Raw genomic sequence first — 14,799 nt, 5'->3', positions numbered from 1 at the left:
TATTTATCTCAAGCTTTGTATACTGCCCCAAGAGTAGTTAAATCAGTGAATTCAATTTTATTTAAATTTATATGGAAAAATAAAACACATTATTTACGTAAATTCCATATGGTGAAAGAGTATGAACATGGAGGTTTGAGGGCCATTGATTTTGAATCTCTTCTACAAGCGCAAACAAAATCAAAGAACCAATCAGAGGCGCGAATCCATAGCACGTGATCGAACATGGTGGGATTACTAGAGTGGCATGAGTGGCTTCTGTTAGCGTGTTCTTTGTCATTGCTGTACTTGTAGCTGCTTGCAGTCCGCTTCAATAACAACACCCGCCGTTCTACCAGCGTGGCTTACCTTTAAGGTCAGCCAATTTTCCTGTGTTTCTCTCTGGCTTGTGCCGAAATTTCTTCTGACAGCGTAAAGAATAAGGTAATAAACGTCGATAACGTCTGTAGGTGTCGTCTGTTTTTTTAGGTAGGTGGATTTTTTTTATTATGAGAAATATGTACACAGCTAACGTAGATAACGGGTCTATGCTGTTCGTTCGGCTAGCGGTGTCATATTTCAACACGAAATGTCTTGACAACTGGTATTTTAAGTATTTTGTCATCTAATATTGTGTTAATAAGTCTTTCGGTCAACAGGTATATTAAAATGTGTGTGTTTAAGTAGTGAAAATCCTCAAGCTTTGTTGTTGTTAGGTTAGGTTAACTTCTGTCCACTGTAATCTGATTATGATGCTCTGTGTTACCAAATAAAGTTAACTTTTATACTTTAAACTGGTATGAAAGCCACCTAAAATATGTTGGTATCTTTTTGTTGATTGTTTAAATGTTAAATCTATACATCAAGCTTTGGTTTGGTCCAACTAATATGTTGGTTTTTAGTTAAAGTGATGTGTAACGTTTACTTAGCAATTAACAAATGACATGAATACAAATATTCACAAAATGTTCTGTAATTTTAGGACGACATGAACCAATTAGTTTAAGTAAATAATCACACTGGCTGTGTCTCATAGCGTAGTATGCTGACTAACTAGACAACATTTGTGGGCATCATTTGCACGTGCAGCACTTTGAGCTGACTATGCAGCACACTAAGTTTTGAGACAGAATCACACTGGCTTGTTCTTAGGTTGTTATTCAGTTTAAAGACTTTCATAATCAGATGGAGTTCAACATGAGCCCACGCTTGACAGTTTCGAACTGTTCTGTTTCATCTGTTTGTGATATAAACAAAGAACTATAAAGAAGTATTTGATCTCAAGGAAACAGTATTTAAATTTTTTTATTTTTAGCTTTTTTGGACCTGTTGAAAAGATGGCGTTTTGTTTATAGAGGCATCCCAAAGTATGGGAAAATACCAGGGAATTTTAAAGGCTTGGGAAAAGTCATGGGAGGCGTTTAAATCTTAAAAGTTGTGGAAGTGCCTGAAGTGAACTTAATTGTTATCTTCTGCTCTAAAACACTTAATTGAATAAATATTACTAAAATGTATAACTATAATATTGAAGCCCACTTCTGCTACTGAATTTAAAAAAATCAATAAATAAAACGGCTAGTTGTGACTATCTCACAATTCTGACATTTTATTGCAATTCTGAGAAAAAAAACCTTGCAATTTAAAAATGATAAACTTGCAATTCTGACAAAGATGTCAGCTCAACTTGGAATTGAGAGAAAAATAGAATTCTGTGTTTATATCTTGCAGTTCCGATTTTTTTTCTCAGAGTTTACATTCAGTAATTCTGTCTTTTTTTTTTTCTTCGTCACATACTAAAAATGGTCATCTCAAAATGTTGACTCTTTTCTTGCAATTGTGATTTTATATTTCACAATTCAGATTTTCAGAGTAGAAAAAAAAGTTGCAAAAATATATATATATATATATATATATATATATATATATATACTTTTATAAAATTGTGTTGTATACTTTTATAAAATAGCCTATACACACACACATTTTAAATTTTATATAATTTTTTAAAAATATTAGTTTTGATTTTATTGCAATTCTGAGAAAAAAAACCTTGCAATTTAAAAATGACAAACTTGCAATTCTGACAAAGATGTCAGCTCAACTTGGAATTGAGAGAAAAATAGAATTCTGTGTTTATATCTTGCAGTTCCGATTTTTTTTCTCTGAGTTTACATTCAGTAATTCTGTCTTTTTTTTTTCTTCGTCACATACTAAAAATGGTCATCTCAAAATGTTGACTCTTTTCTTGCAATTGTGATTTTATATTTCACAATTCAGATTTTCAGAATTGTGAGTGGGAAAAAAAGTTGCAAAAAATTATATCTATATACTTTTATAAAATTGTGTAGCCTATACACACACACAACACACATTTTAAATATTAGTTTTATTTTTTTCTGGATTTGTTTACAGTATGAAATAGTTTTATGCAGTAGAAGATAGTGGTTTGGCTGTGATGGAAAGACTTTTGACTATCTCCAGATTGTAACTGAATTTGGCCACTCAACAGGCTGTGACATTCTGGAAGGGGGCATTATGTAAGATTTGAGCAAAGGTAATTTAGTTGTGTAAACACTGGACACTAGAGTCCTTTAGCTTCATTAGAATCCAAGTGGGTCCCAAGAATGAGACTGTTGTAAAACTGGCCATAATAAATTGCAAAAGTACAGCAGCTTCTAACACCCGTTGTTTTCTCATCTGTCTTGTTAATCTGATTGTGTCTGTGCATGTTTTTTCTCCTTATCTCGATATTGCATTGTTTATATGGGGCAAAAACCTTCTCTGCATTCTTGCTTATGTGTTAATCTTTTCCTGGAAACTTAATTTTGAATCACACATTTATACAGAAGTAAAAATGTCATGATTGAAGCGTGATTAAGGGATCTGGTTGGTAGCTATTGATTGTCCGTTGCATATGTATCAATATCAAGAGAAGCTTCAGTGAGATTAAAATGTATTGAGTAACTCTTTGTTCTGTTTGCTTTGCAGAAACACCATGGAGGAAGAGGAGCACTTTGTGAACATAGACTTGAACGATGACAACATCTGCAGCATCTGTAAACTAGAGACGGACACAGGGACGCTTTCTTTCTGCCATGTGTGCTTTGAACTGAGCATAGAGGGTAAGATTTTTTTTTTTTTATCAGTTAAAAACATTTGAATGTCCTCAGCTCGCCAGTTCTGGGTCAGATTATGCTAATTATAAATGAGTAAAACCTCTTTCTCCCATCTCAATTTCATCCATATCCCCCTCATTCATGTATTAGCAAGCACTCTGTTCCTCCGCTTCATGTGCTGCTCAAAAAATTAACTGGAGCGTTTGAAGTGCCACTTTGGCATCTAATTAACGTTCAGCTTATTAAGGTTAGACTAGAGTTTCCTGAGGGGCCTCATAGGAGCGGCTCTTTTGTTCTCTGCAGCTGTCATTTTTTTTGCACTGAACCTTCCCCAAAAGAGTACTTAGTATTTCAAACGGTTTTATATCGTCATGGCAGAAAGTAGGCATCTTGGGCGTAAATAATTTTCTCTGGAATCGCATGCCTTTGACTGGAATTTTCTGTGGCGTTAGTTTCGTTTATGTGATTTTCAGAATTTGGAAGGAATGGCTAAACAGGAAGTTTTCAATTGTAGATGAGGATTCTGAGGTTTGGGAACACAATTGTCATTAATTAGATCGTAAAATTTAATTTTGTTTAGAGATATATATTAGGTACTATATAGGTAGTATATTGTTTTTTCCCCCCATATAGGTCAGTATTAGATGTTTAATTGTGCGACTTAATAGTTTTGCGTATATATTACGCTTACCAAAGTTAATTTTAAAAAACATTGATAATTGAACAACACTGAAAATTGAGAAACACTGTAAATGTAATCTTTTACAAATCTTAAAATGAATGTCTATTTTTTTCATACTTTGCATTATAATGTCGTTTATTTACATTTTTCTATTTATTTAGAATACATGCCATATATTGGTTATATATGCCATAATCATGCTTTATGAATTGCTGTGCATTTCCACTTTTGCTTCTTTGTGGCTTTTTTATGCGGCGTCAGTTTCAGTTATATGATTCTCAAGTTTCAAGAAATGAAATGAAATGGTAAACAGGAAATTGTTAATTGTGGATAAAGTTTTCCAGGTGGAATGCCTAAAGGGATATGGTGATGGGAAAAAAATAACATGGGAGGAAAAGTTATATTTCAATGCTCTTGTATTCATTCGCAAAACCTTTGCCATTCCCCTTTGAAACGTTACGTTCATTTGCAAAACTTTGCATTCACTCACAAAAGCATTGCAATATATTCTTTCCACCCACCTATTATTATTTCCATCCCCAGTTTTGTAAGCAAATTCAAGGTTTCACAGGTAAACGCAAAAATCTTAATACGTAATACAATTTTTCCTCTTCTCATATTTTTGTTTCCCATTACCATGACCCTTTAGGGGCCCCTTAATAATTTAGAATAACATTATTAAATGTAATTATTAGCATCAAAGTATTGATTATCCATTTTTTCATACTGTACATTATTTCATGATTCCTAAATTCTCTTTTTGAATTTAAACAAATTCATTTTAAGTTTATTTAGAAAATATGAGACTTATTAGTTATCAGTTGTAACATGAAAATAATTATAATCTCCTAGGTATTGGCCAGAATTTTAATATCAGTGGATCTGTATTTGTGGATTTATTTTCTAGCATTGATTGTGTTTCGTCCTGCCAGTAAATGCCTGTGCGTTCATTCTGTGGTTGTGTTGGGCCAGTGGCCAATCTAGGTCAGGTTATCAAAGCGTGACTAGTGGATTCTATTACATACTGGGAAACTATACATGAAAACCTCTTCATTTGTAATATCAGGTTTTGTCTGCTGGAAGCCTTGTTGAATTGTGTAACACAGTGTGGTGTACTAGCATTGTCTCCTGAGGATGTCACATGCCACTTGAAAAACAAACATTATCATATTTTTTCTGTACCTCCCTCCCTTCCTTTATTGATTCTGTTTATTTATGCATTCCTCTACATTGACCTTCAAAAACAAAGCTGAATTTTCAACTGCACGGTCTGGATGGATTCAGAAATTAGGGATCATTCAGCCAGACTGTCTTTTTTTGCAAATGCATTTTTATCTGCTGATCTGTGACGCACATAATCTCAGTTTATGAAGCGTCTGGATTTGATCTGGAGAAGAAAGCATCCATGACTCCGGCGAAGAGCTGGGTCCGCTCACAAATTAGACGCATTGAATATTCATGCCTGTGATAGAAGGTTGCCGCTCTTGAATATTTAACAGAAGAGCGCATGAGAGATCTGGCCAGGCAGCCCACAGTCGCCCAGCCACCAGGCAGCTGTATGTCACGAGTGATTCACCACAGCACTCGGCCTGAACGCCGGAGTGTTGCACAACAGCACTTGTGGCCCCGTGAGGGGGCATTGGCAAACCTGTGGTTGCGCAGCACTCGATCACAGGTCTTCCTCTGCTGATTGGCTGTTGGCCACTGAGTTACACTCTCTTCCCACTAACAATACACGCCAATGTTCTCGGCGAGAACAAGAACAAGCTGAATGTGTATGTTTAGACCTGAATGCTCTATTGCCCACACCTGCGTACCCTCAAAAAACATTGTAACTGAAAGTAACCGAACTCGTTAGTTTGCCACCCACATTTTTTTTTTTTCTTTTCATTAGTCAAACTAGTTCCATTTGTCACATCTAGTTTTCTTTGGACAGCCCAACTGATGATATTTGAGGTCTTTCGGTCCTAATGTTTTGTGGTTGTTGCAGAAGAGGTACTCGCAGTGGCTATTTTTATCATATGTCGCCCATGCTGAGTGGTTCTGCTTTTCGGTTTCCTCAACGCAGTTTCTCCAAGCACAGAGAGAGAGAGAAAGGACGACAGAGGCTGTAATGTCTGTGCATGCGTGTTGAGAACACTCAGGAAGTCATTTGCAGAGATAAATATGTCTTCCAGCACTCAAAGAAGCAGAGAGAAATATTAAAAGAAATGCACACTCAAAAGGAAAGAATTGGGGCAGACTGCAGTACACAATGTACACCCTGAGTTTTACTTCTTGGATGCTTATACAAGGGTCTGGTGTTCTTTGAAAATTGATGCCTGTATTGCTGCAATTTTTTTCTTATGTAAGAAATAACTGCTACAGCCAGTTACTTATTTTAACAACACTTTGATTCATGCTTTCTAGAGCTGATGGAATAGCTTGGGAAATGTTTCATGGGGGTTTGACTTCTGAATGTCAGTTGCTTGCTTTGAATTATAGTGACAGTTTGTGGTTTTATTGCATGGTATGGAGTGTTCCTTGTGTTTGATTTAGTTTTAGAGTTAGGCCTATATTATGTTTTATTACACAATTGGTGAAAGTTCTGGTGGGAATGGTAGACCTTGTTTATTACGTTTTTATGGTCTGATATGCATTCACTACTTTTCAAAAGCTTGGGGTCTGTGGGAAATATTTTTGAAAGAATTCTCTTATTCTCACAAAGGCTGCATTTATTTGATTTCAATTTACTTTTACAATTTAAATGAACTGTTATCTATTTGAATGTTTAAATGTAATTTATTCCAGTGATGGCAAAGCTGAGTTTTCAGCATCATTACTCCGGTTTTCAGTGTCACATGATCCTTCAGAAATCATTCAAATGTGCTGATTAGTTGCTTAAACATTTCTTATTATCATTTCAGGATTGTTTGATGAATAGGAAGTTCAAAAGAACAGAAAGAACATTTTATTTGAAGTATAATTTTATTTTTAATATTTTAAATGGTCTACTGTCACTTTTGATCAGTTGAATGTGTCCTTGCTGGATAAAAGTATTAATTTCCTCCAAAAAAAAAAAACCAAACAGCAAAAATTCTTTATACGTTTATACAGCTTATACGTTTAACAAAGGAAGCTCTGGCAGATGCAGACCTGGCAATACAAATATTATGTAATATAATTTCTAGTGGCTGGTGTGTTCTGCTAGGGTGTTGCATACTGGGCAAGTCAAACAAACCCAAGATCCCAAGTCTCTGATATTCTTGTCCCTGGATATATCTCTGGTCCCACCGTTAATTAGAGTCTATGGGATTTGTTTTCCTCGCCAGGTCTGGTGTCAGATTGTGTAGACAAGTAATAACTCATCTCTCTTCAACAAGCTGTACGACTTTGGAAGGTATCATTTTCGTTTTTGTGTTGTCAAGGCCATTCCTCTGAATGGTTTTATTTTTATTGCACTGTTGTGTTCAACTCTGCCCACACTTCTTTTCCACTGGCCCTGAAAGACCTTGATGGCTGGCTGGTTCCTTGCTCCGCCGAGCACACTGACGCAGGACTAACAGTTTCCCCGCAGCAGACACAGGCCGTCTCTCATCCTCTTATGTAAGAGCAGTGTAATGTGAGCTTGCGTACATCAGCCAAGTGAATGGCTGGATAACTGAGTATTCTAGACACTTGGAGCGCAGCACGAATACAGTGCTGAACCTCAATGTGCTGAACCACTATGTACTTGTGTGCTCGAGTTCCTATTTTTTTCGGTGCTCACATTTGTTTATTTTGACTGATGGATGTAATATAGTGCACTAGTGTGACCTTTTGACCCTGATGGTGCAAAGCGCTCTGATAATCAGTGAATGCAGTCTGCATGGTAGATGAGAGCAGATTTGCTGACTGCGCTTCCCTTGCCCAGCAAGCTTTCCATTTCAGTAATGCTTTGAAATGGAAGCATTAGGGAAAACACATCCCCATAGGTGATGTAGGGTTTCAGTATTATGCCTTCATCAATTGCCTCACAGCAGGTTTATTCCAGGACATGTACATGGGAGATGTTTTGCTGCTCTTGTTTGCATGCTGGTTGGTCTACTTTCTTTAAATAATTGATCAATGTAAAGTTCACTGTTGAACTCAACCTTTGTGTTCTTTCTCTTTAATGCAAGCAAATGCTGTACGTTGTAATGCCTTTAGCTGTCTCGGGTTTGGATGCTTGGACAGGCCTTTACGTAGGGCCATATACATTTCCAAATTCACTGTTTTCTGTTTTAATTTTTCTAGATTCCATTTTAATGGATACATTTTTTTAAAAGTTGCAAGTGTAGAGCCCTATGAAATGCATTTTATTTTTCCAAAATTCTGTGTTTTTTAGCATCCTGTTTTAAAGGGGTCCTATTATGCTCTTTTACAATGTCTTGAATTTGTTTTGGGGGTGTACTAGAACATGCTCTCATGCTTGGTGGTTCGAAAAACGCATTATTTTTTACATAATTTACATTTATTACAATACCTTTCTCCCCAGCCTGACACAAACGGCTCGATTAGTTCCAAGTTTGATGAAGGCCCGCCTTCCGAAAAACTAAATGTAAATGTGCGTTGTGATTGGTGAACAGCGTAGACTGTGTTTCAGTACTGCCCCGCCCCTTGCCAAAGCAGCAGGTTTAGTTAAGGATGGTGTCAATATTGCCATATCAGTGGTGATCCATACTTGGAATTAGTGCTCTGCATTTAACCCATCCAAAGTGCACACACACAGCAGTGAACACACACACCCGTTTTTGCTGCGGCACCCGGGGAGCAGAAGGGGGTTCAGTGCCTTGCTCTTGCACCTTCGGTACGAGACTCAAACCCCGCAACTGTTGGGTTACGAGTCCGACTCTCTAACCATTTGGCCCCGACTTCCACCCATTTGAGCCGGATTCAGACCCAGAGAATATTAAACAAGAGGATCACACAGAACCTTTGCACGCACGGATATTGCAAGACATATTAGAGTGGTAACGTTATTGTTGTTGTTATTTTTTGGCTAAATCATGTTTTAGATAGGATGTTAACAAATGCTTAAGAATAACTGCATTTACTATGTACAGATAAGTGCATATGTATTATTTTTTATTGTTATTTAATTCTAACATTATTACATGAATTACGCACGGATATTGCAAGACATATTAGAGTGGTAACGTTATTGTTATTTTTTGGCTAAATCATGTTTTAGATAGGATGTTAACAAACTTTCCTTCAGAAATACAGTGATATAAAAACACCCGCACTCAATGTATGGGAAACACTGTAGTCTCATAATTGAAGTGCAGGTTACATCATTGTCCAGTATTGTACTCTATAAAAACGTTTTCATAATTGTAACATACATATTTACATAATTATTCAGGTGCATGTGGAATAACTTGCGAAAACCTGAGGCTGCAGCAGCACTTCTTCTTCATCTGATGCACTCAACCAAGCGTTCTAACCACGACCTCGCCCCTCCCCAACACTTTTATTATTGTTATTACTACTACTTTGAAAAGTTCTACTGTATATTCTGTCAGAATTTCTTCAAGTTTAACCGAACATTTATTTTGACAGGTTGTTGTGAGTTTCTGTGGGTATGTGATATGAAAATAGTTTTTATCATGAAATGGTGAAATGCTTGAGACGTGACTCTCAGAGCAGCTCTGGAGGTGAACTTTATGTCCTCATATAGTGAGACAGCAGAACTGAAAACACCATGAGCGTCACGCATGCATGGCTATTGCAGTAGATGAAACTGTGGCACTTGTTCACACAGGGACACAGAGACCATGCACATTTCATATTTAAATAGCAGTCTCTTTGATTTATTCATCCAAAATGTGCCAAACTGTAAATTCCGTATTTATGACTATTCGGCGATTCCGTCTGTGTTTTTTATTTTATTTTTTTTCCATCGTAGAAATCATTAGGCTCTACTTTTATGATTCAGCTTGAGCCTGCAAGAGCATTTGAATCCAAATCCAAGGGATAGGTTTTACTCCAGTCTGATCAGTAGTGGTTGATTGCTTCTGTAGGAGTGGGTTGATATATGGACAGCTATATTTATTTTGCTGTGGGTGCACGTGAAGCCACAATGTCAATCAGTGCAGCTGTTGTTGACTGCGCTCCAGTTTTAACCATGAGGTGTTGTTTTGGGCACAGCGGCCCTACTATTACCTCACGTCCCCATTCCCAGCATACACAAACTCACACACACTGAAATGTGTCAAGGATCCAGTGTCCTTACTTCATGTAAGGACGCAAAAAGCAGAAGCAGCCCACATGGTTGTGGATTAACCCGCATGAGACGGGAAGAACAGGCTGAATCAGTGGCTGAATCATTTCATTTGAAGAATTGAAACATTTCTCAATAAATGACCATCAAATTGAGAACACATTATTATCATCCTTGGAAACACAAAATAAAGTGTACGTTGAACTGTACATGTTGTTGTTTGAAGGCTGTTTATGATGTAATTGAATTTTCTGTTTATCTAAAGTGGGAAATAGCACTGAGTGGAATGATGATTTAATGGAACAATGAAAAGGCAAATGATAGTAAATAAAATAATAGATTGCACTTGATAAGATTACTGTTTCCATGACAGCGACCCCCACTTTCACCCTTGGCAAATCTGCTAATCTCTGTGGTGCTGTTTTCACCACTGTAGTAGTAACATGGATTACAAGGCTTCTTTTTTTCTCTCTCTTGTCTCAATCTCCGTTCTTGTCGGTCGTACCGAGAGCCACTTGTTGAGGCCAGAGTGTTACACAAGCATCACTGAGTATTTAATCACTACAGGGTTTGATTCAGAACAGTTCTTCCTCTGTCTGCTTTCAGACATCAGCTAGATATGGAAATAAGTTATTTGCAAGTTGACACCGAGTTTGTGTTTTGGCTACTTTTTTTTTTTTTTTGAGGTGCTGTCTGAGGCGAGTATCACAAAAAAAAAATTCCCCAGCAAAAGTGTTTATGAATTTAAAGTCATCATGGAGTTTTCCTCAAATTATCTAAACTAACAAATTGTTCTGTTAATTTTATTAAATCTAATTTTATTTAATTTAATATTAAATGTATTTTTAGATTCAACTATGCATTATTATTATTATTATTATTATTATTACAATTATATTTTTCCTCAAATTATGTAACCTAACAAATTTTGTTAATTTTTTTTAATACTTAAATTTAATATGAAATGTCTTTTTAAACTCAACTATGTATTATTATTATTATGCAATATTCTAATAGAACTCTGAATAGACACAATGCGTGTGTGTGTATATATAGTTATATATATTTTCATGTTATTATGTTTGTTACACAACAACAACAATAATAATAATTTGTTGTTAATATAGTACTATTAAAAGCATTAACTTTTTTTTTTTTTACTCTTCTCTTTGCTACTTGTCTCAGAGTAATAAGAATATTTATAATTTGATCTGGCTCAAAATCCTTTTTGTGGAGACTTGAAACACTCCAGTGATGACTATAGAGAAATGTGAGAAGGTTGCATTTAAAATCTTGTGTCAGTCACACTTTTTTTCTGGGTTTTGCGTTTGCTTGGCTCATGATATCCCACAGTGGTGATTTGATTTCTGGGTCGTATTGGCTTATGGTAATCCTGGGAGATATTGCGTTCAGAAAAGTGTAGTTAAAATGCTCCCGAACTCCTGTCAGAGACAGTTTTTTGTGTGTGTTTGTGTGTGTGTGCTGTTCTAATCTTTAGTACCTCTATTTATAATCGCACACTACAGTGCGCTTTCCTGTTATTCAGACTTTGCTGTGAAGTGCAGGAAATTGGTTTATCGTAAGACGGTGAATGAATTTGGCTTTTGCCTTCTCTCGGCTGTGAGCTGCTTTGGTTAAGAAAAGCACAGTGAGTCAAGCCTAAGCAGATACCCAAAGTCTTGAGTTTAGTGGTACATTGTGTGCAGATGTTACCGGAAACAAACTGTATGTGGTAAGGGCTTCTCAGTTCACAATAACCTTGAAGCAGTGTGAAGGAAAATGAAGCCATCAGTGCTGACTAATCCACTGTTTAATGCTGCTTCATATCGGTGTGTTCTTAAAGGGAAAGTTCATTTACTCACCCTCATGTCGTTCCAAACTTGTATGACTTTCTTTGGAACACAATACAGTAAAACACTATACAATAAAAGTCAGTAGGCTCCAAAACTACACTTAACCTCATTGACTTCCATTGTATGGACACTGAGACATTTTTGAAAATGTTGTTTGTTTATTTTCTTGAAATTGACTTCCTGGACTGGATCAAGTCAGTGAGGTGAACTCTGGAACCATATCCGTGTGATTTGTGAACAGATCATTCAAAGTGGCTTTGTACTGGAGGAAGTGATTAATTAAATCGGCTAATTTGGCTTTGAAATGGTTTAAAATCACTGAATAGATCCGACTCATCAGAATCCTTTGTTCATGAATTGGACATTATTGGACATAATCTCTCTCTCTCTCTCTCTCTCTTTCTTTCTTTTTCTCTTTCTCTTTCTCTCTCTATTCAGCAAGTATGTGTTAAATTGATAGAGAGTGATAGTAAAGACTTATATTTTGAATAAATGCTGTTCTTTTTAACTTCATTCATCAAAGAATCCTGAAAAATGTATCACGGGTTCCAAAAAATATTAAGCAGCACAACTGATTCCATTATTGATAATTAGTGCTGTCCAGCGATTAATTGCATCTAAAATAAAAGTTTCTATTTACATAATATATCTGTGTGTACTGTGTATATCTATTATGTATATATAAATACACACACATACAGTATATATTTTGAAAATATTTACATTCATATAATTTATATTATATTAGGGATGTAACGATATACCGGTATCGCGGTTTATCACTGTTATCATACCGTAAAGAATTATTATTTTTTTTTTTTAAATGAATGAAAATAAATCTCACCCGCGCATATGCAACTTATTTCCGTTCAGCTGCTTCACTCTGCATTCACTTGGCTGCTTACTAGGGATGTGCGTGATGACTAATTTGACTGTCGTTTAAATTAAAATTTTGTATCTGACTAGTCGACTAGTCTAAAAGCAAGATGTGGTCTGGTGAAAGACGGGACCTGAGGCGATTAACAATAAAATTCCTGCATTTGAAAAAACGCACTCGGCAGGAACTGAAGTCGCAGGCACGCAGACATGATAAAATGCAAGCCGATAGAGTTTCAGAAAGCGCCTGGACATCCCGCACCACCACCAAAGTGGGTGTTCGCTAGAGGAATAGACGACGCGGACGGGATCACAGCACCGGCAGGTTGTAGTGAATGACTGCGAAGACTGGAGTAAAGTCTGATGAAAATTCAGCTTTGCATCACGGAAATAAGTTCTATTTTTAAATGTATTAAAATAGAAAACTGTTATTTTAAATTGCAATAATATTTCACAATTTTACAGTGTTTTTTTATTCTGTATTTTTGATCAAATAAGTGCAGCCTTGATGAGCATTAGAAATGTAAAAAAAAAAAAAAAAACGTACTGATTCCAAACTTTTGTATGGCAATAGTTACAAGCAATAGAACAAGTAAATACTAAAATAAAGATGCAAATGAAATTAGTAAGACTCTAAGTTTTTAGGCCCTGGGCCATTAGACAGTCCTTAATGCCGATCCCTGATTTGTGTCCCACTGAAGAAAGTTAGTTATACAATTTGGAACCACATAAGATGCCCATGCCCCATGGTTCGGCACGCATGTGATTCGCGGATTAGCTGTTAAGTTTAACCATCATAGAGTGAAAGCTTATCATTTACACATTCAAGCAATTTAAACTTGCGCGCTGTTTTCTATGCGCTCAGCCGCTGCCGCCACATGAGAAGCGTGCACACGCAGAGAGAGACACCGCGTGAACACCGAATTGATTCCTCTTTCACATACACACAAAGTTATGATACAATACCCATTTTGGCAAGTATTCTATTAAAAACAGTCGGCTATGTCTTAAGTGAATGTAAACAGCTGAGAAAGAAAACGGATGTGTGTCAGTATTGTCCGTGCATTTGGTCTTAAAGAGACAGCAGCCAATAATCAAAACCTGCTTCTGTTAATCAAATAACACCACAGCTCTAATAAAGATTAATCTATATTTAACTTGTGCAGTGAGCACTATTGTGTTATTTTACACTGTTATTACATTTATGCACCTGAATACTACTGTTACTGACTTTATTTGTAACTGTGTTATGTTGTATTCATCAATGCTTGTAATTTGTGTAATTGTTCTTGTTTTATTACTAACTTTATTGGTTAAGCTAGTATTTCGGCCTGCTGCAGGGATCACGCCAGGGACTGTGGGCTGGAGAGAGACACCACCCACGAGAACAGCAGAGAGACACAGCCAGACAGAGGAGACACAGTCGAGAAAGCTAGTCTCTTTAAATGCAAATGAGCTGCTGCTCCCCGCCCCCTTTTCCAGAATAGAGCTGCGCCATTACAGCTCGTACCTGCTAAAAAACATCTGTTTTGGTTCTGATTATCATGTTTATCGCGCTGAAATCATGCGTTTTAAACCATATGAGTCTAAACTTCTGATATACGGTTTTCTGAGAGCACACAGAACTAATACACCGTTGTCGCTTGCGAAAACACAATAACGGCGCTGTGGGTGTAAATTTACAGATTAAGGGCCGGTAATATTATAATGAGATCCCTTTGCCACATCACCAAGGGAGCGAAATCAGACACGCTTGTTTTCTCAGAAAAAGGCTTACCAAAACAAAGTTACTGGGTTATCTTTTTCACGTTTCCTTGGTTGGTAGATGCACCAGGGACCTGATTATAGATTTTCATGATAATGTCACCTTTAAAGTAAGCTTTCACAAATATATGCACAATGGCGCCGACGCTGATGGCTGCCTCCGTGGCGTGCTCTGCAGTAGTTTTTATGTTTTTGTTAGTTTGTCCTGTCTTTAGTTATATCCCTGCAATCAGTTTCACCAGAGACGAATTGCTGGACATTCGGAAGTACACACCACCCGATATTTCACCGGTTTTCGACTATTCG

At 36.6% G+C, this 14,799-nt stretch overlaps 1 protein-coding gene across 4 annotated transcripts in view; it reads left to right on the top strand.

Moving 5' to 3' along the window:
* Nucleotides 1-272: 272 nt before the first annotated feature.
* Nucleotides 273-14,799, top strand: part of cunh21orf91 (chromosome unknown C21orf91 homolog) — a 21,621-nt gene continuing 7,094 nt past the window's right edge. The window contains exons 1-2 of one of the 4 annotated variants that reach the window (XM_016277475.1): nucleotides 273-355; nucleotides 2,968-3,101. In XM_016277475.1, coding sequence (XP_016132961.1) covers nucleotides 2,975-3,101 — 127 coding nt within the window. In that variant the 5' untranslated portion in view covers nucleotides 273-355; nucleotides 2,968-2,974. Of the gene's footprint in view, nucleotides 469-2,473; nucleotides 2,534-2,967; nucleotides 3,102-14,799 lie in introns of those variants that run through there. The other 3 variants (XM_016277460.1, XM_016277468.1, XM_016277481.1) reach the window with 3 other exon arrangements.

The sequence above is a fragment of the Sinocyclocheilus grahami genome, unplaced genomic scaffold (assembly GCF_001515645.1).
Source record: "Sinocyclocheilus grahami isolate Dianchi unplaced genomic scaffold, SAMN03320097.WGS_v1.1 scaffold7.1, whole genome shotgun sequence".
NCBI lineage: Eukaryota > Metazoa > Chordata > Actinopteri > Cypriniformes > Cyprinidae > Sinocyclocheilus > Sinocyclocheilus grahami.
This window is presented reverse-complemented; position numbering and strand designations above follow the sequence as displayed.